The 26,627-nt window shown below is 39.2% G+C and overlaps 1 protein-coding gene across 14 annotated transcripts in view; it reads left to right on the forward strand.

Annotated features, from left to right (window-relative positions):
• Window positions 1-26,627, forward strand: part of FHOD3 (formin homology 2 domain containing 3) — a 385,520-nt gene that overhangs the window by 13,587 nt on the left and 345,306 nt on the right. For all 14 annotated transcript variants that reach the window (XM_065052812.1, XM_065052801.1, XM_065052803.1 and 11 more), the window contains exon 2: window positions 21,627-21,733. In XM_065052812.1, the coding sequence (XP_064908884.1) occupies window positions 21,627-21,733 (107 nt within the window). The remainder of the gene's footprint in view (window positions 1-21,626; window positions 21,734-26,627) is intronic.

The following is a 26,627-nucleotide window of genomic DNA, read 5'->3' on the forward strand; positions in this document are numbered from 1 at the left end:
CATATTAGGGTCTGCCTTTATGAGCTACTAATGGAAATGGAAAAACCTATTTACTAATCAGATGCTGTTGAAGATAATTACTGTGTTCAGTCTTGTTTTTGTTGCAAAGGGAGGTGAGTGCAAATCCCCAGCCACAGAATGTTTATACAAACACATAATGGTGTTTGGGCAATCACAATGGCCTGTGTAGCAAAGCAATATTTGTGCCATCTCTTCTTCTTCCTACCCTTCCCCTTGCTGTTTTTCAGTATTGTAGCCCGAACTGTTGCAGGAGGTGGAAGCTCAGTCCACAAGTTTGTGGGTCACTGTGAGTCACCCTTCTCAAGGGAGGGAAATTTGGCCATTGATTTGGCCACTTAGTTACTCTTGATGGATGAAACCATGATAATGGGTGTTTTGTGCATGGGTTAACTGTCTTGAGTAACCAGGGCCTTCTCTGTTTTTCCACTATAGGTAACAGTGAAAGAAAACTAGCTTGAAGAAAGGCTGTAGTTTTTCAAGAAAATTGCTTATTTAACACCTATAAATAGTAGTATTGTAATTTCTTGGTTCTCGGGAGCAATTTCTGGGGTGCTGTCTATGAGAAGGGTGCTGCCATAATCTGCAGTTCTAACAAAAAGATAAACTAGTAACAAAATTATATTTAGGCTGTGTATATCAACCTAATATTGAAAGCCTTGTGTACTCATGCTACTCCATAGCTACAGTTGGGGAACATATACTCTTAGTTGCAGAGATGCTGGCACTGGGTAGCGTAAAGCTGACTTGTAATTCTTTGAGGTCACCAAGTGAAGAGCTTCTGTTTGGAGCTGAGGAGACTTAAAGTGTTAAAGCCCTTATATGCAGGTGGATAAAATGGGTAGAGCTACTACACTCATGCAAAAATTAAAAAAACACCACCCTTTGTAATACAGACAAAGCCTACACTGCCCTTAGATTCACACGTACATTTGTGGCAGAATGGGGAATGCAACATAAATATTCTCTTTCCTGTATTAAGTCTTGGTACAAGAGCTGTTCCTTCTTTCCAGAAACACGGGAGGTTTTGGAGTGTGGGCTCTTGGCCTTCTGGGTGCAGGAGCGGGTAGGTGGGCAGAGGAGAACAGCGCTTGGGAATCCAGGAGAAACTCTTCAGCAGAATGCCTCCTTATGGCAAAATTGGTGTAAAGTTTAAATACAGGTGTTGCTGCTGTCAGATTTTAGAATTAACGCTTAGTTTATGTAGTTCTCCTCTGGGCGTTACATTGTGCTCTTAGCACAGTCCATTAAGTGTACAAAGCAAAAATGTACTAAGCTGATGAGCAAGTGTTTATTAGCACCTTGGTTTGTTCTTGTCCAGGAGAAAATGGGTTTGTACTTACTCTTATTTTATTATTTGGGGGCAGAGGAATTATTCTACTGTCTTTAAATTTTTCAGCCTTCTCCAAGTGAAAATAAGGTTAAAGAAGTATGACTATTTATTGGAAGGAAAAAAAGTCTTTCCACCTTACTTGAAATAAGTGTTATGTCTGAGCCACCCCTTGAGAAAACTTCTACAAATGAATTGACATCCAGCTATTTTACTGGTCTGGAGGAAAAAATACTTCTTTTTAAGTCTTGTCAGTGTCATAGCAGCAAGTCTCTAAATTTGTTGTGAGGAAAAGAGTGTCTTTTTACTATATCTTAGATGAAACATGTTTAAGTTATGGTTTTAATATGCTAGTTTGATGTAGTAAAAACACCCGGTGAGTGCAATAAAACTGTATCTAGATGCACTATTTTTTTTCTCAAGTGTAAGCCTGATATATCTGAAAATATTTAGTTGAACATTTTGGGTGAAAGGTTTCACATAATTTCTCATGATAGTGATGTCAATACCCGCTTAAGCAGTTGATTTGGAAATGGAGCTCTTGCCAACGTTCAGTCTCCTCCTTTGCCTGAAGGGATCTATATCTTTATTTCTCACCTCTCAGGAGAGGGCTATCACTGTTAGATGTGAGTGCACCATTCCACATTTGTATTAAAAATAGAAATCCAATGTACAAGACAGTGGTTATGTTTGACAACATGACACAGGCTGCGATTGCTCTATTTTTGGCATGTTGAATTATGTAGTTCACACCAGGAAGGTGTTAGTGAGACTTGCCTTTGGGATGTGCTTTTTTTTAAACGGGCTTAGGAGCCTTTTAACTGTTGTGTTTCCTATTAGAGCGATATTTGGAATCACATTAATGAGTAGAAACTGAGTTTAAAAAAAATCTTAATCTTAACACTTGATTTGGGGACAAGACTTTTTGAGCCACTGTCAGTTTATGGGAGAGACCACAGAAAATGAATGATGGGAAGAGATTTGCTTGCAAAAATACTAGTTATTGAAGGAGCACACCGTGTCGGCATATGTAGCGAAAGACTCTCTGGATGTGTATGGTGCTCTCAATGCAAATATGTTTTAGTTCATTTTAGTCTTACTGATTGTAACAGGATGACTGTCAGAGGTGAGAGTGTTTCCTCCATGCTTTTGGTGACACAGTGATGGCTAATGCTTCAACTCAAGATAAGACCTTACAGTAAGTAATTTTGGTGTTTTTCTCTGTGTCTCCATAGCACAGTGATGGATAACTCATACTTGGAAACTGTTTTCCTACTTGCTTAGCTATGGCCACTGCGTTTTTCTAGGTATTGGTCAGAGGAGGCATTTTTTCTTGGAAGTTTGAGCCATCTGCAGTGGACGAGTGAGCCATGAGTACGGCCTTAATAAGCAGCTTAGCTGGACTCTCAAATGTTATTTTTCCAAGAGCTCTTTATAGTGAAGCAACAGATTAAAAAGTGAATTTATGTGATAACACTATCCTTGTGTAGGTTACAGTACTCATTTTATTATCAAAAACTAAGGTGCTTCTTTCAAACATATTGTAGATATTATTTGATTACTGAACGGACAGTGCCTTTTGAGCATCGTTGATAAGCATCCTTCATCCTGCTTTTTCTTGTGATTATGTACATCTGTTGTTACCCCTTCATTAGCATGCTTTTTTCATGCTGTCAAAATTATTCAGTCTTCATAATACAAAATTGAACAGCTTCTGGTTTGTATTTGTCTGTTGAACTTGATAAGTTCTTCTTTGTCTCCTTCATGGGGGGGGGAAAAACCCAAACCGAAACAAAAAAAATCTGCCCTGCTTGGTATTGGAATGGCTTTTTTACCGTGAGCCATCATTTAGGCCTGTATAACAGTCAAACAGCAACTGCTATAGGCTTTGTGTGGAATTTGTTGCATTTTTTTTATATTATTTTAGGTTTTCAAGCAAAATGTTACCAAAGATTATTGAGCATGTTTATGGGTAACTCACCAGAGTGGTTTATAAACCGAAAGTACTCTCAGCACAAGTTTAACCATAGAGAGCAATGAACATAGATTCCTTTCTCTTAGCATCCTATTGGGGTTTCAGCAACCACTATGTCTTTTCCAGCCAAAGGAGGATCAGCTTATCATGACTTCGTTGTTTAGCAATCAGGGCTGACCCTTTGGGAATGGAAATTACTGAATGACTTGATTCCACTCTACAGAAGATGATCATAGTGTACCAAAAGGATCTAGGACTGGGGAAAAGAATCTCTTGAATATTTTTTGCTAAACTTATCACTGTTCTCAAGTGTGACTTGTGTCACCTGATGCTGAATTCCAACCAAGGCTGTAGCAGGAGGGAAACAGGGACACCTGTGTCAGCCCCTGATGTGTTATATTTTAATTTATATGCTGAGGTGCTCTTATATAGCTTTCTGCAATGTGACCTTCTGTGCCTTAAAGCTATGTAAGCTATGCTGTTGTTTTATGGATTCAGTTTTCTGCTTTGGTGTCTCACCAAACCGAGTGACTGAGAGCTGGTTCTGTCACCCTTGCTTGGGTGGTTGCCTTTGCTTAGCAGGGAACCCCACTCCCCTCCCTAGTTCATAGGGCCATGAAGGTGCACAGATATCTTTAGAATCTAGACCAACTCGGTACTTTAGGGATAAAAAAGTTATTGCTCGTGCTCAGTGGCTGTAACCTTTAGGAGCCCTAAGTCTTGCGCATTGTGGCACAGGCTGGCCTGTGACTGTCACTCCTGTAAGAACTGACAGGAGGTTGCTGGGGACCATGTCAGGTGTTTTTGTTGAAAGCAGGGGTATCAAACTCATTTTCACCAGGGGTCACATCAGCCTCACGGTTGCCTTCAAAGGGCCGAACGTAATTTTAGGATTGTATAAATGTAGGAGTAGTTACATTTATAGAGTCCTAAAATTACATTTGGCCCTTTGAAGGCAACCGTGAGGCTGATGTGACCCCTGGTGAAAATGAGTTTGATACCTCTGTTTTAAATTCAAGCAAATGAAATGAGGTTACTAGAATTCAAGTGTATTAAAACCCACCCAAATGAAACAGGTGTGATTTGGCTTGATGTGGCCTTACAGCCTTGAACTGTGGCTAGTCTCCTTCCCTTTGCTGCTGGCTCCATGGAGTAGAGTGGCCAGCTCTGCCTTAGTAGCCTGACACCATTTCTCTTAGTGTGGTCATCACCTGACAGAAGTTGGGGCTGTTGCTTCTCCAGCCTCTGCCCAGAGAGCCTGGAGTGAGACTGGAGAAGTGAAAGTTGCTCTTAGGACAAGGACTGTCTATGCAAGGACCCATTAATTTCAACATTTCTGGCATTTTGGGAGCCTGTGGTCACGGGCCATCTCTCTAGATTGAGTATAGCAAAGGGGTAGGAGAAGGGAGGCCAGCAAAGACCAGGTGAGGTCCTGAAACTTGGGATCCAGTGACTGTGCTGGCCCAGATTGCAAACACTGTCTGTACGAGGCTTTTTGCTCCTCTGGTCTACAACAGACAGGAAAACCAGCATTGGCAAAGCTAATGTGGGGAGTCTAATGGTATAGTTGAGAGATCCTATATAGGCTTAAATCACAAAGTTCTGCTCTTGGGTTTTCTGTCTGTCGTGTACTCATGGAATTGCTGACTTATGTATGCAACACTGAACTTTGTGTCATGGTTCCCCTCCAGTGTAAGGACAAGGTTACCACTTATATAACAATTGCGAAGTACAGTAGAAATTGAGTGCAGATCTATACTGTAGGCTGTTTACAACCCCCTACCACGATTATTAAATAAGTTGTTTCTAAAGAAGGACTATAATTATTTACTAGTAATCAATATCTTCATATGGCTCTGGAAGGGCGGTCAGGACAAATGAGTTGTGTGTATTGACTTCTCTGTTGGTGCATAGGGCTTGCAGTTACTCATCCAGTTATTCATCAGTGCAATTTCTTATTACAAATGCAGTGCAATTTCATATAATAACCGTTATGTCTAACTGGAAGAGAGAAAAGAGAAGTATAATGGATTTCATTATTGTACTAAGAGGGTTTTGTACCCCAATAAGCATGAAATCAAGATGTTTAAATTTTTCACTTGTGCAGCTCAAGGTATGAGTTCTTACAATTAGTCTATTAAAAAAAAAAAAAAACAAAAAACTGTTAAATGAGGGAAAACAGCTAATTGTGAAAAGAACAATTTGCCTTCAGAGTTAAACATAATTGCATACTCTCAACAAATCCTTGTAAGCTAAATTGCAGAGCTTTTCACTTTGCTCTGAGACACAGAAGGTATTGAAGATGACTGTGTATGATTTGGGGAATAGCTGGGCTTATGATGAGAATGAGTAATCAGTGTATAACCATGATTATGGTGGGATCAACTCTCATTTCAGTGAGGGATAACTCACTGTTATTATTTGTTTGTTTGCTCCCTACAAATCAGAATTTTCATCTTTTCCTGCTTATTATTTCCTAATGTTTTTTTTTTTTGTTTGTTTGTTTTGTGGTTTTTGTGTGAGTGGTGTGTTTGTTGTTGTTGTTGATTTTTTGGGGGGTTTTTTGTGTGTGTTTTTTTTTTTTGTTTTGTTTTGTGTTTTTTTTTTCTGTTGGTTAGTTTTTGTTTGTTTTTTGTTCAGTCTAAGAAATCTGTGTGCACAGAATGTCTATGCCTACAAATGGTCATGTGCAATCCCAATATCTTCTTTGGGAATTGTGCCTATATATCTAGGAGTGGGAGATGTTGCTGCCAGAATAATCAGATGAGTATGTTAAATAAACATGTGGACCCAGATTTGTATAGTGCTGCCCAAGATGGCAGCTGACATATTTTTCTGTTTAAGAAAAGGCATGTAATATTAATTTTTCTTTCCAGCACTGCTTGCTGGAAGAATTCTTGTGCCACTCTCTGAGGAAAAAGGTCTAAAATAAGCAAAAGACAAATTTGCAAAGAGAAGTAGTATTCTTTTCTTTGATGGGTATGTGAGCCTTTCCTCAGGTCTGAAATAGAAATAGGAGCTCTCAGGCCTGAATGTCAGGAACACTTGATGGTAGTGTAACTGAATCATGTTAACACACTAAACAATTTGGGAGGGAAAATGGTTGATAAATGCAGTAGAGAGACAATATTAGCACCGGTGGTTGGTGCCTGTGCTGGTGGGGAGAAGGAGGCAGCCATTACTGCTTACAACACATTGGCAAGTTATGTAGTGGGGAGGAAAAGCAGAGAGAAATACGCTGTACTGGCTACTGAAAAATCATGACCATCAGGGGTTCCGCATATTATTACTTAGAGGATATTTTATAGGTATCACATCATTAAAGCTACTGGAAGACTGCCTACTCAATTTACAAGACTTATAGAAATGGAAACAAAGCCCCCATTTTGACCTATTTCATTTAACTGCAAAAAGAGATTGACAGAATGAATATCATTTAAAAACTACACAAATTTTCCTTGCCTTGGTAGGCCAAGCAAAGATAGAGAATATGCAAAATACTTCTAAGATGCAAGGACTATGAAGGCTTCATTGCTGCTTACTCTTTTAAATTATCCTAGATCTATCTGGTGCAGTTTGTACCTGTAGCCTATGGATACTTTTATAATAAACCTATAAGCAACTTGTTGGAAAGAAAATATTCATGGCTGTCATGTAGGGAAAAGTAAGTTTGGGCTATTAGATATCTGAGATATCTGGAAGGGCCATGAATTTCCCGGTGGAAAACCTTCTTGGTGAAACATCTGGGGCTTATTTCTCTGGTGAAACCCAAGTAACCTGAAAACTGTTTGAAGCATGTGTTTAAACATAAAAGCTATCAGGACATTTGCTTTAGTAATGAAGAACAATGAAATGCTTCAGGAAAAAGAGGACACCAAACCAACCCCCAATCTCAAATGCTGCTGCTATAAAAATTAAAGTATAATTTTTTTAAAAAAGGCAGAAGAGTAGCAATGTCTTCTGATATGCATAGTTGCTCTTTGCATTGAAGTAACGCTTAGAGAAAATGTTTTCTGATTTTTTTTATTTTTTTTTTTTTTTTTTTTTTTTTTTTGTGGAGGGGAAAAGTGTATTTTTCACTTCTTACTTTGAACCTTCTTCATGCATGACAAAAAGGTGCATTCCTCTCCTGCTTTAGGATTATTGAGTCAGCTATTCCTTGCTTGGCCAAGCTGAACAACCATAACTGTTGTTTTCTTTTTAATCGGGCTTTACAATGGCTTTTGGATCATCAGAAACTTCCTACTACTTAGGTTGTCAGCAGTTTTCCAAACTGTGGATCTTTGTTGTTGGTTTGTGTTTTGTTTGGGTGTTTTTTTTCCCTTTGGACAACTGCCAGGATGTTGCCTCTTGCCCTCTTTTTTTTTTTTTTCTTAAATATTTTTTTGCTCCAGGAACTGAAAGCTCAGCCAGAGGGACCAGCGGCAGAAGCCCGGGTCTCCATGGCCACAGGGATGCCCCAGGGCACCCAGGGTTGCCATGGCCGTACACCAGCCAACCACAACAGCAAAGCGCCTGTGGAGAATTTCAAAACTCTCCTCTTTCACCAGCTGCCTTTTCAATGCATCCCCAATACTCAGTCCTTTTTTTTCATTTATTTTTTTTTTTTTTCTTCCCCCCATTCCCCTTTTTAAATAGAGCAGAGCTAGCTTATCACCAGGGGGAGGGGTTGAGCACTGAAAACTAAACAAAAGGTTTGGGCCTTTTTGCATGTTGAAAGGACGTGTTTCTTATTTCACTGACATGCTGTTGGAGAAGATGACATCATCCCTGTGGAGCTGATAAAGTTACACCAGGGTATACATTGTGGGGTTAGAATGGCACCAAAGACCTTGATGCTTTGCAAACTGCAATTGTTTTTATGTCTATTTTTTTAAATATACATAAGGCTTTTGCCCACATCCTTTTACTGTGTAGTATTAATATAAGACAGCAGCTTAACCAAACCTGGCTACTCTTCCCACTATGAGGATTGTTTACAAACTAATTGGCAAACAAAAGTACCATGAATAAAACAGAGCTTTGCTTCGTATTTCAGAATTTTTGATTGTAGCTCTTGCTGGAGTGCATGAGCTATGTGAGACATTTGCCCATAGTGAATGAAACTGGAAGGATGAATAGCTGCTGCTCTGAGGTAAAGCTGTAATGTTGTTGTGTAATAGCAGTTAAGCTCATTCTGAAAATAAATTAGTTCTTGATGTAATTCATAGTAAAATCAATACTGGGGAGTAATGGTGGCTTGCTTGTTTGTTTGTTTTGGTTGAGTGTGTTGTTTATTTGTTTCTGTGTTATGGGACTTTACTACTGTTATTTTAAGCCAGTCATGAGAGAGTATCACAATTATAGAAGGAATATGAAAAGCAATAGGCATACCTATCTCTCATCTTCCTACTAGTTGCTCAAAACGCATGCTATTTTTATCAGAGAGGGGAGTTTTACCTTGTGTTTGAGCCAGATACTTTTAAATGAGATTAAAGCTACTTTGTGGAAAGGAAACCTATTTTATTTATTGTTATTAGCTAACTTGTTGCTTTTCCTAGCATAAAGCAGTATGTAATTAATTCTTGTGTCAGAAGACACCATATACTTTTGTTTCCAGACTTTGAGAATGCGGCAAGTGCCAAAAGGCCGTGTTTGGAGAGGAGGGATGAGCTTGTGACAAATGCCTTCATCTGAGGCTTGGGAGAACATTTGCCCTTTCTGAATGTGCTAAAAACTTGCTGTGTGACTCTGGGTTAACCACTTTAGGATCGATTCAGCCGTAAGTGTGACTCTTCCCACTTTTTAAAGTTTACTGCTAGCTTTCTTCCATACTTGCAAGTATCAGGCATGTTTTTCATTTCAAAACCTGCAAACTTTTTTCAACTTTTAGTGTGAAAGGTGTATCTTCTACATGCAGGCACAGTCCCTTTATAAACCACATCCACATTCTCATTCAACTCAAAACCATAAATCAGTGTGTTTATTGTGGCGCCTTTTTTTTTTTCCCCCCTCTAAAGAAGTCTTCCATCACAGAGTTGGGAAGTCCCTTGTTTTGTGAGATTCAAGTACAGTGTTCCTGCACCTTCTGGAAAATACCTTATCACCCAGTCCATACAGCTTCAGGGCATACATGTGCGTGATAAAGTATTCCAAATTACTTCGTTTCAGGCAGCTGTGAGTAGCACTTGAACATAACCAAATGGTTATCAAGGCTTATCTATGATACAAAATGTTACACCAATAATTTGGGAATGGAGAGCTGTGTGTAGTCCAGGCCAGCTCCTTGAAGCATACTCCTAAGGGCAAGATCCCTCCAATCCACGTAGGCACCTTTAACATAGTTTTGACAGCTTAGTCTTCAGAAGATGTCCACAGCATCTTCCCCTTTCTCAGTGATTCTCAGACATCTAAAGGTCCGTCTGCATCAGACACTTCCAACCAGCTGCTCCTGGGCTGTTTTGACCAATTGGTGCCCATCAGAATTGCGAGGAAACCCAACCATTTGTCATGAGGTAGATTGCCAAAGTGAGCTTTTTTAAAAGTAACCACAAGAAAGTTGTCACAACTACTGGACAGACAATTAGAGCACTGACATGAGGCTACTTGCACTGAAGTTGACAAGTGCCAACTTGGCTGTCAATGGCATTTAGGTGTGTAAAGGTGCTGTGTATGTTTGGTCTTGTATTTGTCTGTGAAAGTTATCAGCATATTTTTCTGCACATAAATCCATTTTTGAATTGGCAAGCTAGGCATCTGTAAGTTTGATTAATGAAGTACTGCAGAAAACCATATACAGTGTTATTGATTTGACCCATGGTACCTATCAAAAAGCTATCTGTATTTTATTTTTCTCTTTCAAATGTTGTGGCTTTTTTTTTTTTTTTTCTTTTAATGCTGGGAGCAAACACTGAACACAAGAGACTGAAGTAGATTTGTTTGTACAAGCTTTTATGCTTATAGCAAAGTACAGGTATGTTGTAGTTCTTTTTTGTATAGAGGCAAGTGATAACTATGGCAGTGATCTACTGTAGGTTATACCAGATGGTTTGGAGGGATACTTGAGTACTACCTAAACAGACCAATTTAAATAATAGATGTTAGATGTCTGGTGTCTTGAAGGATACATGTTTTATATGCTCTTAATTACAAAAAATTAACCTTTCTATTCCTAGAAATATTTAATTGCATTTGATCTCTAAGCTTTGAACTCTAATTATGAGCTTTATTTGCCTATTATGCACTGTATTTAAGGCTCACTTTTAAACAGTTTTGTATTTTTTGTTTCATTTATTATTCCTTTGTTCTGAAAAAGGCTAAGAGCATAATTGACCTTTGTTTTGTTTTGTTCTTAAGTACCATGGTGGTCACTTTTTTCCCAAACTATCACAGTCTTTTTGTTCTCTTATGGCATCAGCCAGCCTTCCCTGGTACTGTTTAGAGCCTGTCCACTGCCATTTGTTTCTAGTTATTTTCTCTCTATACCCTTTGAAACAGGGTGGTCAGAGTTTAAGCAAGGACTGAGTACTGTTGAGATATGGCTGGTAATACTGCATTCATTCTTTCCTTACAAACTTGTATTTTGTTTGTAACTGGGTTGGATAGTGGGGTTTTCTATTTCATTATTGTTCAGATGTGATCCTAATGAATGCAGAGGTTCCAGACAACTGTTTTAAAGGTGGCAGTTGAAACTGCTTGGCAACTAATCAAGCATGGAAAAAATGGATGATTAAAAAAATAAATAAATAGATGTAAAGTGCCAAATAAATTCTGCTCAAGGGCAGAGAACCTGACTTAAGATCCCTCATGTGCTTTTAAAAAATCTAGAAGTAGGAGTTAAGAGAGTCTGCAGGGTACCTGTATTTTCACAATTTTTCAGTGTTCTTGCATTAAGTTTCATTCTCTTAAACTTTTTAATCTGCTCACAAAGCCTTTAAGATGCAGTCTAAATATCAGGAAGAGTTGATAATTGTATTCATTAGAATATTCTTTGTAGAGAAAAATCTTTCATTTAAACCTCCAAAATTCAGACTCTGTCTGAGAAATGATAATGTTGACAAGTGTGTGATGTTCTCTTTGGTAATACTACCATGCATTATCATTTTTTGTATTTCACACAAACTCTTGATGAGAATGCATTTAGTGTGTTTTCCTGTTTCTTAATGTCATGGGTCTGTGCTAGTGGGTTTTTTTTTCATTTGTCTTTTTTTTTTTTTTTCCTTTATTTTGGTTTGTTTGCTTTTTTTTAACTTTCAGATAACTAACCAGAAGCCTCAGAGTCAAGTTTTGATTATAACAAAAGCTCATTTACCCTGGGCTACCTTTTTCTTTGACTCTGTCTTTTGGTCTTATCAGCTCCAAGTTTCCCCTGCTTTGGCCCTCAGAAGTGTGTCAATTTTTCCAGAACTGCACTTGCCACAGAACTACTACCCATTCCTCTCCATCTGAGGCTGTCTTGGTTTCCCTCAAGCCTCCATGCTCTGGATTTCCAAATAGGCTGATATTTTGTCTCTAGTTTCTCTGTTTTCCTTAGTTTTGAATCTATTTATTTATTTAGGTAGAGAAGGGATCATGGATGCAAATAACCTCTTCTCTCAAATATAGATTTTAAGTGCATCTGTGATCTCTCAGGGCTGATTCTAGCTATACTGTTTTTAGAAGGATGCAGACCTGAAACAAATAGGTGGAAATGCAACTTGCGCATTAGAAGAGGGATAAGTATCTTACTTTTTGTAGTATATTGTCTAGTAGGTGTTCAGCCACCATGTCAGTGAAACCATCACTGCTGCAGATGCATTGCATTTATTGGTTGCTGTATGCCTGCTGCACCCCTGTAAATGGTGCAGTAATCCAGTGTTTTAGTTCTGTGAGAGGGTAGTGAGCAACTTGTGGTGTCCCAAATGCAGCGATGTTGGAATCCTTAGGACAACCTGTTTCTTTCAACAGCTCGAGTGAGGGGGTGGATGCTAGTAGAAAGCTTCCTCTTAGCGACATGCATTAGGAATAAAAGACTACACGTCATAGATTCATTCTGCTATGTGACTTCAAAAAATGTTTTTCAAATATGAAGTACTTCACAGTTTTCACTTTAGTAACAGAAGTGCAAAAGAAGCCAGATGTGACTGTCACAAAGTAGTTTTAATTTTTGCTTTCCTTGACTTCTACTTCAAAAGAATGATTTCTGAGATTTTTAGCTCAGTGTTTTTCTTACACACAGGTACACACACTCTGAACAAAAGATTCCTCAGATGATAAACTCCCTAGTTCTCTACCTTTTTTTTACCTATCTCCTTCCTAAAGATTATTTCAATTTCCTTGGATGCCTTCACAGTAATTCCAGCCAAATAGTAATGAGAATGTGTCAGCTGTAGGCATCTCCTGTGTATCAGCCATATATACAGCTGTGTATCAGCTGCATATACTTCAAATAAAAGATCCTGTTCTTGTGGCCACTCTTCTGTTCAGCTGAAGATGAAGGTGAGAAGAGGTAGCGCTTTGCTGCCTTAGGAAGAGCCCAACAAGGATGGGGAAAGGGAATGGAAGAATCTCTGTGCCAAAAAGTTAATGAGAGGATGCAGAGGTTAGGTTTTTTTCATCCTGTAAGTTTGTTATGTTTACTGTAGGAAAACTAGAAAATGCAGTAGGTTTTTTGGGTTAAAGAGCTGGAGAGTTTTTGGTCTAAACAATTTGACTTTGCTAAATTCTACTGTTGGCTGTTTGGTTTGCATGTCTTCACAAATTTAACTTAAAATAAATGAATTAGGTGGGGGGTGAAGGAATGTGTGTTAGTTCCCCATGCAGCATGAAACTCTGCATAATTTTTATGCAGAAATTAAATAATTTATAATGTTTTCAGTTAGCTTTTTAAGTTTTTTAAAAAACTTTGCAGTAACTCTCACCTCTGGATGGATTTATTTGGCTTTCTTGTTCCATGGTGGTTGAAATTTTGAACACTCGTATGCTTTCTAACAATGCCTGTGTGGCTGCTTTTGGAAGTCATGGTGTCATATTTGGACACAGATACTCTAGTAAACTCTAAATTGCTCCCTGTGGAGCACTGTGTTAAAGGAAATCACGAAGCAAACGGTCTGAGAGTCAGTGACATCATTTTGTAAGAACAGCAACAGGTAGGCATCGATGTGTTATGTTTTCGCTGTGGTCTGTTGCCCATTTCAGAGACCCCCGAAATAGCAGTTTCAGAATTTTGAACTCTGAACTTCCTTTTGTTGTTATTAAGTCAAACCCATAATATTAATATAACAGCTTTCTGTGTTTGTTTTCAGTGTCACTGTTATTTCAGCAGAATATTTTTGTTGGCGCTGTATTGTTCCAGTGGCTCTTGAGGATGTAATGTGGCATTAACGTTTTGCTTCGTGCACTGTATTACCTGACCCCAAGAGTATTTTGTGGCGTCTACCAGGCCAGAGATAAAAGCTGCTAATTCAGACGAGGAGTGCAGCCTACATTCAAAACACCAACATGTTCATATCAGAGTAGCAGTTCCTTTTAAAGTAATTGTGCTCTGGCGGCCCTACACCAAGTTGCGCAAACCTTTGGACTGTGCTTTGTGTGTGGGCACAGTTCCTCCAACGCAACAGCATATAAGCTCTGCAAAAAGTACCAAGTGTTTGAAACAGTTTGACAATGGCAGTTACTGTGCTAAAAATAAACCAGAGGTGCATTAGCATTAATAACTACTCCCACAAGCTATGCTAATCACTCTCGAAGAGCTGCAAAATTGGGGAATACTGTTGTGCATGCTAAATTACTGCTTATAATGTAAAGTCACAGATCTAGCAAATCAGGTTGTGTATTTTTTTTTCTCCAGCCTCTAAGTCAGTAGAGAAGAGCGAGTTTGCAAGCTCAGAAACCTTGCTGACTTTTGTGATTGTAGATGACTGAAGGTTGGCGCAACTGCCTTTTCATAAATGGCCTTCTATATAAAGCCAGTGCCTGACCTTGCTTTTAAAACTCTGATCTCATGAAGGTATTAGTTTTATTGTAATTTTAAAGGAGTTTTTAAGAAAATACTATTGAGTTGCTTTTTTCTTTTTAATATAGTTTTGTGTGGGGAGAGAAGGAGTATAGTTTTAAGGAACTGCAATGGAGGTACTTGGAGCATAGGGACTTTCCTGCCATGCTTGAAGATGAGAGCAGTTTTCAGAGTACACTTAATTGTAGGCACTAAGATTTGGCTTACAGAGTTCTTACTTTTCTTTAATCTCATTAAGGTCAAGCTTTTTGCCTGAAAGGGGTCATGTGGCATCACTTCTGGGCTAGCTACTTTGGTCTTTCTCAGTCATGTTGCCCAAAATGACAATGACTGGAACATGTATAACCGTGGCACAGACTGGGTAGCACCTACTCACGTGAGGAGGGAGAGACTGAGGCCCTTGGTGACATGGTGGTGGTGGCAGCTCTGAAGCCAGATAATTATTCTGATGTGTTTGCCTTGGTCTGTGGGAGGCAATTAAACCACTTCCATATTTTTATTATGTTGTGAGAATGAACAGTGACAGAAATCTTGTTACGTTTTAAAGGACCAGCTGTGTGCTGGTGCAGAAAAACTGCATCTGCTGACCTGTAATAAATTTTCAAAAGCGTTAAAATATGATGCATTCCGAAAATAACAAGGTCATTCTCGGCATGAAGCTTGGCATTGCATGGAAAAGTATTAAATATTCATTTGCACCAATCAGTTTTTGCAGTTTGCCTAGAAATATGGAATATGTTTGGGCTGGTGAGCAGGCGGAACTGTTTTTTCTCCTTTTCCTGAGGAGAAATTGGTTTTTGTACAGAAGAGACGAGATGGCAGTGCAGAGGGAAAACTGGCATTTGTTGGCCCTGGTAACAGGATTCCCATTGTGCTGGGAACAGCTGAACCAGAAGGGAGCATATTTAAGAACTGTGTAGCTCGAGTGTGCAAATGTGTGAGGGTTGCGATGTGTAAAGCAACGCAAGGCTTTAGATTTAGAAAGGGAAAACTGAGTGTAAAGGAACTTTGCTTTTTATTGAATCTACTCTGCAGAGCAGCGGTGAGGGTGAGTAAGAAGCATGCCAGCACTAATGAGAACAATTAACACCCAATAATGTGTAAATGAAAGATGAAGACAGACATTTGAGTAAGATAAAGATTTTTCTGAGTCTGTGCCAGAAACTGGCACTGGATTACTCTAATCTCTCCCTCTCATTCAGTTTTCCTGCAATTTTGGAAATGACCAAATGAGCAAAATAATCTGTCCAGCAGCTACAGCTAGAATCAGTGGAAATCTGGTGAGAGTTGGTTTTACTTCCAGCTCATGGCTGCAAAGTCAGGCAGTTCTGGTGATTTGTATTAGCTCTGGTAACTGAGTGTATCCTCCTGTGTGGTAATGTAGGACCCGTCATCCTATGAATGTGATCATTGATTGCCACCTGAATTGACTTTTTGAACCATGCCTACCTTTATTTAAATGGAAAATAAAATCATATCTCTCTTTGTGCATCCTGGCTGCTCACTTGGTAACACCTTCTGGGTGTTTAGGAGAGACGTGAAAAGCTACTTGTCCAAAATCTATTCTTCTGACTGGATTCTTGGGGCAGGGGAATTGAAGGTGAGTAAAGAGCAGCTCTCCATGATTTAGAAAAATACAGTTCTGTGGTCTTTGAACAATAAGGGAAAAGTAGAAGCTTTTCTAATGTCTTGTGGCTCTGCTATGCTTTTTGAAAAGGTGGGAGGGTGCCTCTCGCATTTCCCCTCCTTAACATCTGCCCATCTACAGCTACCTTGGAACAGAGAAGCTATAACAAGCAAAGTCAAGTCCATTTTGGATGAGTGCTAATCTAGCAAAGCCTTCTGAGGGACAAGAGAACAGACTCACAGGAGTTTCTGTTGGCATGGTAAGGTGTGTGTTGCCTTTGCATTGAATTATTTACTCACTGGGCTTCTTGAGTAAGAAGTCCGGTGCATATGTGAAGCACTTGCAAGCGTGTTCAAAGAGGAGCAGGTGGCAGTACTTGGTGTGTGTGTTATGGGTGTTTGGAAGCAGGTATTTTGTTCTCGTACTGCCCACCCTCTGGTTTTAGGTGTTTCTCTTGGATTATAAGAAGCTAAAGTCAGTAGATTAATACTACTGAACTCAGGGTGTGTGTGTGTGTGGTTTTTTTTTTTTTTTTTTTCATTCATTCAACTAGTTTCTGAAAGCATCAGGTGGCATTAGTCATTTATTTGCATTAGGTAACTGGCTGATGGTCACCTTTTTTTACTGCTGTTCTATCTTTCCACTGCTGTTCATTGCTCCTTTTGGTGATATGCTTCAACTATGAAATTTGGAGAAATGAGCTTTGCTGTTGCAAAGCAACAAGAGTTTCTTTACGAAGAGAAATAGGTGTTACCTGTTTCTGTCAGTCAGTGTTTGAAACAAGTAAAAAGCCATCACTAGTATACTAGTATTAGACTATTTTGAGTCCTCTTAAGCTTGGTAGCCTTGCGATACAAATTATTTTGGCCCTGCAGGTTGAGTGACTGGCTGCTACTGTCTAGATTGGGTTACCTGCAAAAGAAGATGCCAAAGAGAGGTGCTGCCCTATGTTCTTGATTTCCTGGCAGCCCATAAGGAATTCTTGCACGAGTTGGTGGCTTAACTTTCCGTGACCTGTTTGTGTTCAGGTGGCAGATGGGTGCATTGCCACTGAGGGCTCCCCCAGTGCTGGTGAGGTGGGGATGACCCCTGGGGTAGGACAAAACCCGAGCGCTGCAGCTCTGACCTGGCTGTGCCTGTTTCTGGTTATAATTGAAGCCAGGACATCCTTCTCCTCCTGTATGGTAGCATTTCATTAAACAGAAAAGGATGAGGGTGTAGGAAACCTTGCTTTAAAATGTTCTGATGCTTTAACTGTTTAATCAGATGTTTGTTTGCTTTTGCATAGTTAATTGTGTTTGACTTTTTAGGTTGAAACTTATAATGGTGTAAACTATAAAATTATAGTAGTGTAACTATTTCTTGTAACCCTGTGGTCTTTTTATGTACTTCCTGTTCATTTTTTTTTTTAATGTTTCCCTTATATTTTCTTACATTTCCATTTTTCTGTGGGAAAACTCTATTTCAGGGTTATTTAAGGAGTTTCTAACTATGGTGATGACTCACAAGGACATCAATACAGCTTATTGTGCTGAAACTATAATTCTCTTAAAAAACCCCTATTCTTGAGAACTTATAAGGAGATGATTACAAGACTTAAGACAGACGTTTATGGTATACAAAATAAAATTTGTGAATTTAACCTTAGTATCCCCCTAATTTGGACAGACACATTATGATTTAGTCATTAGTGATATGATCACATACTTCATAACTCTTCATGCCTTGCCCTATTGAAAGCACAGTGTGGTCCTGCTCTGAGAACACCTGCACAACACTGTGTGTCATCTGTCTAATTTCCTGAAAATGTTTGAGAAGTAAATGAATCAGGATTCTGCAGGATAGAAAAATACGTCGTGTTTACAGCCAGTCAATGATGCTGTCCTGAAGTTCTGGCGTTTATCTGCACTTGTTTGGCTCTGGCTTCTCAGGCGAAGTTCCTTCTCTTCTGGGGGTTCAGCTTTTAGCTCAGGATCTGACTATTGAGTCAATTGTTAGTTTTTTGAAAACTGCAGGGAAAAATATTTGAAATACCTGCATATATATACATATATATATACATATATATATATATATATATATAATCTACACACACATATGAAACCATTGGGATGGTGGTGTTTAGGTCTGTGTGTGAGCATGATCCTTTGTTGGTTTTCCATTCATGCCTGCTATGTTTGCGGTGTAGGTGCTATATGCATGACCCTTGTGGCTCTTCTAAGCAATACAGGAAAGTGTGAAACAAAAAATGACAAATTATTTGAAGGGGCTGGCAAGAGAGATTTTAGAAAAAAAAATAAAAATGGTTTTGTAAGCTCATGAAAAGACCTTGGAGAATCTGTCCTTGTGGCAATAATATAAATGAGTTAAGCAGTTTAATAACAACAAAATGCAGCTCTGAATTTTGGGACCAGTAAGGAATACTGAAAAGTTAAACAGAATTGTGAAGAACAAAGTGAAATAAATGGAATTAATTTCTAAAAAATTGAATGGCAGTCTCATTCACGATTATGGAAAACAGCTCAGTTAAATGTTCTTTGAAAGGCTTTCTTTATGGATTCTGCCTTTTGATTGTCCTAAGAGAGGGTTGTTAATAAGGATTTTAATGAGAATTATGATCAATGGGAAGAGCATGTTGTGAGTGAACTAGATGGGGCCATTTATGAGGGTCTCCAGAGATGGGGGAAGTGATGCGTAGCAGATAAACATGGGATTAACATTGAGCAGAGGGGAGAGACCAACGTCCTGAATTGTTACTAATAAGCACTAATGAGTGAACATCAGCCATCCTTTGTGTTGAAGAAGGCACTAATTAAAAATAATTCATAAGGTGACTTCTCTTTTTGTATTCTGCCTGTAAAACATGTGTGCAAGTGAAGTTTGGAGGCAAAGTAGCAAAATGATCCTATATAAGGAGGATTTTCGAGATCATTGCCTTAATACTTTACATTCCATTTAAAAGTGATTTTTTTCGTTTGTTTGTTTTGTTTTCTTCTCCCTTCCATCTCTGTGTGTACACACACAAAAGAAGCAAAAAAAAATTTTTGGTGAGACTCAGTGTTGTAAATAAAAGATATTGCCCTTTCTCCCATTACCCTAACTCCTATTAATGGATACAGTGTACAATGTACAGTGCTTTAAAGCCTAAATGAATACTATGTTCAGTTGAAACTATGGAGATGAGATGAAAATAGGTAGAATGTACTTATTCTTCTTTATTTTATTCATGAAGTACTTCCTGTTCTCATCATGCTTTTTATACACTAAAGTAGTAAGATATTAGTAAAGCACAGTTCCTTTTCCCTAATTATGCAGTATAATTGGAAATTGTGGGCAAATCTCCTGATCTCCATAGTGACAGCAGAACATTTATCTAATTAGTAGTTTGCCTTTTGGCATTACTTTGAATAAATTAGCATTTCATTAGACACCCTAGGCTACTGGGAAAAAGTTTTCCCAGAGTAGTATTTAGTCTCTTTTCTCTAAAGAGAGTGTTTTGACTTAGCATAGGATAATAATATCCTTTGTAACTAGGAAGATATAGAATAGTAATACTATTGTTATTCCTAGTATCGGAGGGGCTGCACTTGGTGGTTCTTAGCTTTCTTTAATCACCAGGAGTCAGAGCAAAAACTTAAGTTGCCATATTTGATGCCTTTTTCTCCAGGGGAAAAAGGAAATGGAAAAATGGAACAAGTTTGAGATACAACTTGACCTCCTCCTCCTCCTACCATCTCCTTTTATCCAGAGGATGAACTTTTATTTCAGTTTGCAAACAGTGCAAAGTACAGTGGTGTGGACTATCCCAGAAGTCCTGCTCTATCGCTTGCTCATTGTAAATGAGCTCTTCTGCAGTATTTCCAATGCACCTAATTCAGAATAATCGAACAGTATTGGTATTCTTTTCTTGCATATATAAATCAGTGATAGGAAACTGGGTGACTAAGTTTCGACATTGATTGCCAGATGAGAAGCGTGGATGCTTGTCATGCTTTCCTGAACAGCTCCTGGGAACCCATATCTTTGATGGGAACTTAAAATAGGTAATTCATCAAAGATGGATTCTCATTGGTTCTCTTCCCTAGTGTTAAAAAGAGTAGAAAGAAAAAAAATACATGGATGTGACAAAGGTTTGTAATTTCCTTTCCTTGAGCCATTGGCTGTTTCAGACCTTTGTTTACCCCCTCGAAGACACATTGGTTGCCTCCCATGGCAGAAGATTGGCTTGAAGTGTGATGTTAAATATTTTCCGCTTCCCAAAGTTGCCCTTGCAGCAGGGACATACATTTACATCATCATTGTCACAGTTGCTTTTTGGTAGAGGCATTCAAAGGGCTTATCATCTTGTTTTGCTAAATCCAGAGGAATTAAACACCTTTGTTTGGCAGGTCAGTCTGAGATTGCTGGGCTATCAGACTGGGTTTTGTATCTAGTAGCACAATATATCTGGGACTTGTGATATTTGTGAATTTGGAGCCTGCTACAAAAGGAGCCCCAGTGCAGTGTTGACACATGAAGGTCCCCAGCAGACTGTCCAGCTGGGCTTGGTGGTCGCACTTTCTGGTCTGGGTTCTCTGAGCAGATGGTCACTTACTCCCTACTGATGTGAGACAGGACAAACCTGTACTTTCACCTGCCCTTTAGTAAACGTTTTCTTGCCCTGGCAAGGCTTTTTTGCTCATTCTTTGTGATTTGACACTGGGTTATCTCATGGTGAGAGAGCAGCTCATGTTACTTTCTAGCTCTTCCCTTAGGCTTCTTCAGTTACCCCTCTTGACCCAGTAATTATTTTGTATTCCTGTGCCATAAGTTAGCCAGAGTTTTGAAGTGGACCTTACTAGACCTTCTCCTGTGATGAGCTTCCCATTTAAAAAAAAAAAGTCAGAAAATTCCTTCAAATCTGGCTTTTTTAACAACTGGAACAATTAATGGAAAACTTGAAGAGTGGGAAGATAGGATGGAAATAAAGAGGGCTTATGAATTGCTTTCTCCCTCTTCACTGTCATTGCAGGCAGGTTCCTAGTTTCAGGTCTGGTCCTTGGTTACCTCAGAACCTTTGTAGGAAGTTGGTATGTGTGCACAGTCCTCCCTCCAGTGCCTTGGAAGGTCTTCACTGCAAATTCTGATGCAGACTAGGGCCTAGCCCTAAAATGGGAATGCCAGAAAATCTGGGTCTTGGTTGACTGTGCTCCCCCTCACTGCAGGACCTCAGCTCTTGGCTGCTACGCCTTGCGCCGTCCCTTGGCTGTATCCTCCCTCACAGGGGATGTTCATGAAACAGCTGCTTCTTTCTTCCACCTTCGTGCAGAGGTCTGCAAACTATACTTAAATGTACCGTAAGAACAGTCATTCATATCCTAGATAGATATTTAAATTAACTTTCCTTTCCCTACAGGATTGTAAAGTTACTGTGATAAAACCCTTTAATCTCCTTCTATATGTTCAAATAAGTAAATTTTTCTGTGTTTGTTAGTTGTATTGATATTGTTGTGACCAAACATGCTCTAGTGAATATGGATTTGAGATTGCATAAATTTCCAAACAGCACCTATTTTCTTATCTGCTCCCCACATATGATTTCTGTCAGGGACATCTTGTCTGGGAACCTTGGAAATAGCAAGGCAATGGCAGAGGTACATTAGAGAAAATTACTGCTGTAATCTAATGATCTGATTTATTTTATTATTATTTTTTTTTTTTACAGCTTGATGACTGTACCCTGCAATTGTCCCACAACGGTACCTATCTGGATCTAGAATCCACGCTAGCAGAACAGAGAGATGAACTGGAAGGCTTCCAAGAGGATGCTGGGTAAGTTAGTGTTTACTAAATTTAGATAAGTTAGCATATTTGTCCAGAAGCATTGAAGTTTCAGGTGTGTGTGTGGTTGACTTGGTACGTTCAGGTCAGCATAGGAATAGAAAAGATAAAATTCTTTCCTCTGTAAGCACATGTGTCTCCCTCCTTTCCATGATTGAAAGTTTTCTGACGCCTCTATCTACATTCAGTCTTATGGTTTCTCTGAAAGAAGATGGCATACTTTAAGAAATCTATCAAGATGTCTTGACTGGTCTAATAAAAATTTGTAGTTCTTTGGACCTTCATAAATGAGGGTAGCCGGTTCTGAGAACTCAGAGATCTTTCTTATATGATAATAGTTGGTGTAGAACATTATATTCGATTGGTGCTCCTGAAGTCATAAATGTAATTTCTTTGTGCCTTGAAATGTAAGTCTTCATTTTCTATTCTTGCAGAAAAGAACTGTATTTATTGATTTTTTTTTTATTTTTATTTTTTTTTTTTTTTTTAGCTTCTGGAATTGATTTAACCAGCCTGCTATGTGTGTTTTGTTGTAGTTTTTTGAATATTCTCCTGTCTTTCTTTTTTTAATCATTGCTGGCACGTGTGGGTTGCAATGACACAGCTTTCCATAAACAGTCTCTGAGAACTGAAAATGAAAACAAAAGTTGGCATCAATGTGTGTCTGTGTGAGTACATGCATAAAATTTGCATTGTAGAAGGATTTTTTTTCTGAGCCTTTTAGGTGATTGTCTTGTGTAAGATACAAATAAGCATACAGTCTAGAGCTAGTTTTGCTTTGCTGGTTGCTATACTGGACTGGATAGTTGTAATTAATGGGTGTCTTTTGGCATGTACTTCATGCATGTGAGTAAAGTAGCTAGGCCAGAAGGTAATTGGTCAGGGCTTGTTAACGCTAAGAAATGCAGCCCTTTTGCTTATACTGGTTTCTCTATTTTTTGTGATAGCTGTCTAGCCTTTGGTGAATACTTCTTCTGAATTTAAACTGTGACTCTGAAGATTATTTTCTGTGGAGAAGAGTTTTAAATAATATCAATACACGTGTGTGCATTTGTGTATGTCTTCTTCATACATATCAGTTTTGCTTATGTCTGTTGGATGATAAAGAAACTGTTCTGTCAGAAAGTCACATTAGAAGAGAGTTCTTCAATAGATAAAGTAACCAATACAGCTCAACTGAGCCTCCCTTCCTATGCAAGAGGAGTGTTGCGTATAGAAGTCGAAGTAGTCCTCAGTTTTATACAGAGGTGATAAAAATTGCTGTAAAGAACATAAAGTTATTTCCAGCTAACTTGGTAATCAGTTGAAAGCAAGCAAGATGAAGGAAAAACTTTTGATAGTTTTTGTTTTTTTGAAGTAGTATGCATGAGTTTGTTACATTTTTCTTTTCTTTCTATTGATGTCTTCATCATAATTCCAGTAATTTTAACTTCATTGTTTTTGATACCACATAATGGCATTGCTGAGCAATTCAGCAACCCAGAGACCTGTTGGGTCTTTTCCTGCAAGACTTTGTACTGGAAATGGCAAGCTACCTTCCACCTTGTTTTGATTTCTGCTTCCTTTGGGCACATAAAATCAATGAGATGGATTGTTCCTGAAATATTATACTAATTTTCTCTGTGGTGGCTATCCTAGGGGGAAAAAACAAACAAACAAAAAACCCAGCACACATGTGGAACTAAGTGTACTGCTTGGAACTGGATGTCTAATGTGTTGTTCTGAGCTTAAAAAATCAGGTTATGGTTTTGTGTACTTTGCATGTGTGCACAGACCTTCTCTTAATTGTGTAACCTATTGTCAGTTGGGTAATTGCTTCTTCCACTGGCCTGGCCTGCCAGATAATGTGAGGTCTGCTGGGAGGTCCTTCATCCCTCTGCAAAGACAAACAGCGAGGTATGAAACTGGGTGTTAAGGTGCATCCCAAAAGCTTGGGATACAAATTATTATTGTAATTATCTTTTGAAGCGTGCTTTGTGAAATGAAAGAGAACACCTATTCTGTCCTTGTCATATACATAGCCCTCACCTTCACTGGTCTTTACCTTGTTCTCTGAAGTTGTCCCTCTGGTAATGGTGGCTCAGTAGGAAGTGTTGTGTGTTCATGTTTCAGCTGCCCGCCTAAGGTGTGACACTGGGACTGGCTGTGTTAGATACTGCCATTCACTGTCTCTGTGACACATCTTTCTTTGTCTTTCCACTACAGCCCTCCTTCAGACTTTGCTTTCCTATCTTTATGATAAAATATGCAAGTGGTGGTAGCTGTAAAAAGCTGAAGTGGTAAGAATGGTAGTGAGGAAGAATGAGGGGTAATTTGGAGAGTAAATCAATGAGTGAACCACACATGAGCACAAAAAGATGTGTACCCTGCTGCAGAGGGAAGAGGGGGTGATTGTCTGGGTGGATGCTGCTCCCCTCAGCAGCTCTTCTGAGGTGCCTGTAGGTACAATTGTTATACTTCCCTTGGATAATCCTAGCTTGTGCCTAACCTGCAGTGCAGGGATTGTGCTTTAACTTGCTTATTAATGAGGTTCAGGTGTTTGGTTCCATCTCCCCTACCTGCACATACCAAATAATTCGCAGGCTGGAGCCCTGAGCTCCTAGTACTTTGTTCTGCAGTGGTGGATGCAGCTCAGTGAAGTACAAAACCTTGCATTTAGGAGTAACTGGCTAGAGGATGAGCAAGTACTGGTCAGGCAGAAAACCAAGAAAAGGGGGAACACCTGACTTGTCAGCAACTTGGCAGGAAAGGATCTGACATTTTTGGAAACTGTGAGCTGAAAGCAAATCGGTGATTATGGTGCTGTGAAAAAGGTAAAGGATGTCCTAGGGTGTAAAGCAGGAAGTTAGCCAGTGAAATGTAATTAACTTGGTGTCTTCAGTACTGGTGAGGATTCAGCTACATCTCTGAATCCCATTTTGGTCTATGTTTTGTGAGACAAAGGGAAGAAAATAACAATATCACGCAGAACTTTAGAAATCCATGTCATAGCTTTTCTGTATAACTTGGTAACATCATAACTTCAGGGTAATTGTAACTTCCATGATGTTTTCCAGAAAAAGAGAATATTCTAAACATAGGATAATGAATGCAGTCAGGAACATCTCCCTCCATCCCAGTTTTCTAGCAAACTAAACTCCATTCTCGGGCCTTGCAGCTCTGATCTCTCACCCCTGAAGAGCCCAAGCAGCTGAGCTGGAATGCTCCTGAGCTGGAGCTGCTGGCTGCGGATGGTGGGGACTGAGCAGCAGCCTGTTGCCCGGGAGAGGCTGTTCACAGAAACCACTTAGTCTCTCTCTCTTTCTCTCTGGGTCATTTCAAGGTCCTGCTCTTAATCTTCAAAGCTTTTAATTTTCAGAGATTAGGCTACCTCTCTGCCCTGCCAAGGCTGCTGTGCTCATCAGGGTCACTGAAGCTTGCTGAACTCTCAATGACGGATTTAGTCGCTGGATATTCATGGCATTTTTAAAATTTTAGGTCTTAAACTCTGGAAACACCTAGTATGAGTGACCAGCATGTCCTGCAATCTAGCAGTTTTCAGCATCTTTTTACCAAATGTTCATGTTTGCCCAGGCAAAACTGTGAAGATTATGATTTTTAATTTTTTTTTTAAACCCACTGCTGATAAGAGACTTGTCGATAAATAAACAAACCATGCAGGAAACACTGTCTTACAAATTTTTATTGGTCTGAGAGGCTGCAGGCATCTCTTTTCTCTTTGAGTGACTGGATGAGCAGAGTGATAAACCAGAAGGATTTTTCTTCAAGAGGAAGGAGGGTGGTGGTAGTTACACTGGAGGTTTATGGTGTGAATCTGTAAATAACAGGTATGATAAGCTCATGGAGTCATACACAATTTCAAATGAATTATCTTCTGTTACTGAATATGATGAAAAGAGGCTTTTAGTAGTAGCAATCCACTCCAGCACAATCTAAACTTCTGTTTAGGGGAGGAGAAAACTCAGCGCATGTGCTGCCTTAGCCTGCAGGGCTAACTCTGAGCAAAACTTGGACAGGGATGGGACTGGGACTGTGTTCCTGTATCCACAACTCTCGCTGCTGCTATTTGGACCTTTGGGAATAGCTGTGGGATTTGAGAGAATTGGTTTGTTTTTATATGGTGTAGTGTGGTGTTTTGTTGTTGTTCTTTGGTTGGTTGGCTTTTTTTTTCTTCTTTTTTTTGGGACAGTCAGGATGAACAGCTAGCCAAGCAATGAGATGCTGGCGCTGCAGAAGGTGTCATGACCAGGAAACAGATCAATAAAAGTATCTAGGAAAACTGTCTTTCTTTTCAAGTCTGGTGTGCATTCATGGTTTGTTTGCTTTTTGTGTTGTGGTTTTGTTTTTTTGTATGTGTGTGGTTTTAATTGTTGTTGGGTTTTGTTAGTTTGGTTTTTGATTTTTCTTTCCTTGCAGCACAAGTTTCTTTGTGGATGCTTAATTGTGTGATGAGGTAACGTGGAGGTAGTTTAGGTGGGCTGGATGTTTTGTTAAAGTATCCATGACAGGTAAATGCTCTTTTCCTTTGTTTACTTGTGATTTTATAGAGAGAGCAAGAATTGTGAAGAAGTTTATGTATTTAAATTACCATATCATTGTTCAAGTTCTTTTTATGGGCATGTCTTAACAGGACCTAATGGTAGCCCACAAGGTAACAAAGTCTGAAACTGCAGAACACAAAAGCTTCTTCAGACGGTGCACTGCAAGCAATGGAGATTTCCTCAGGGAATACTTTTTCAAAATTTCTGTTCAGCAGATTGTTTTAAAGTACTTTTGACAAATTACCTCAGCACTGCTGTTTTTGCATTCCTTCTGGACGACCTGTCCCAAACCATTTTTGCTGGGCGAGTCCCATTTAAACTGAATGCCAGACATTTTCCCTCTT

Source organism: Columba livia, chromosome 2, assembly GCF_036013475.1.
Source record: "Columba livia isolate bColLiv1 breed racing homer chromosome 2, bColLiv1.pat.W.v2, whole genome shotgun sequence".
Lineage (NCBI taxonomy): Eukaryota > Metazoa > Chordata > Aves > Columbiformes > Columbidae > Columba > Columba livia.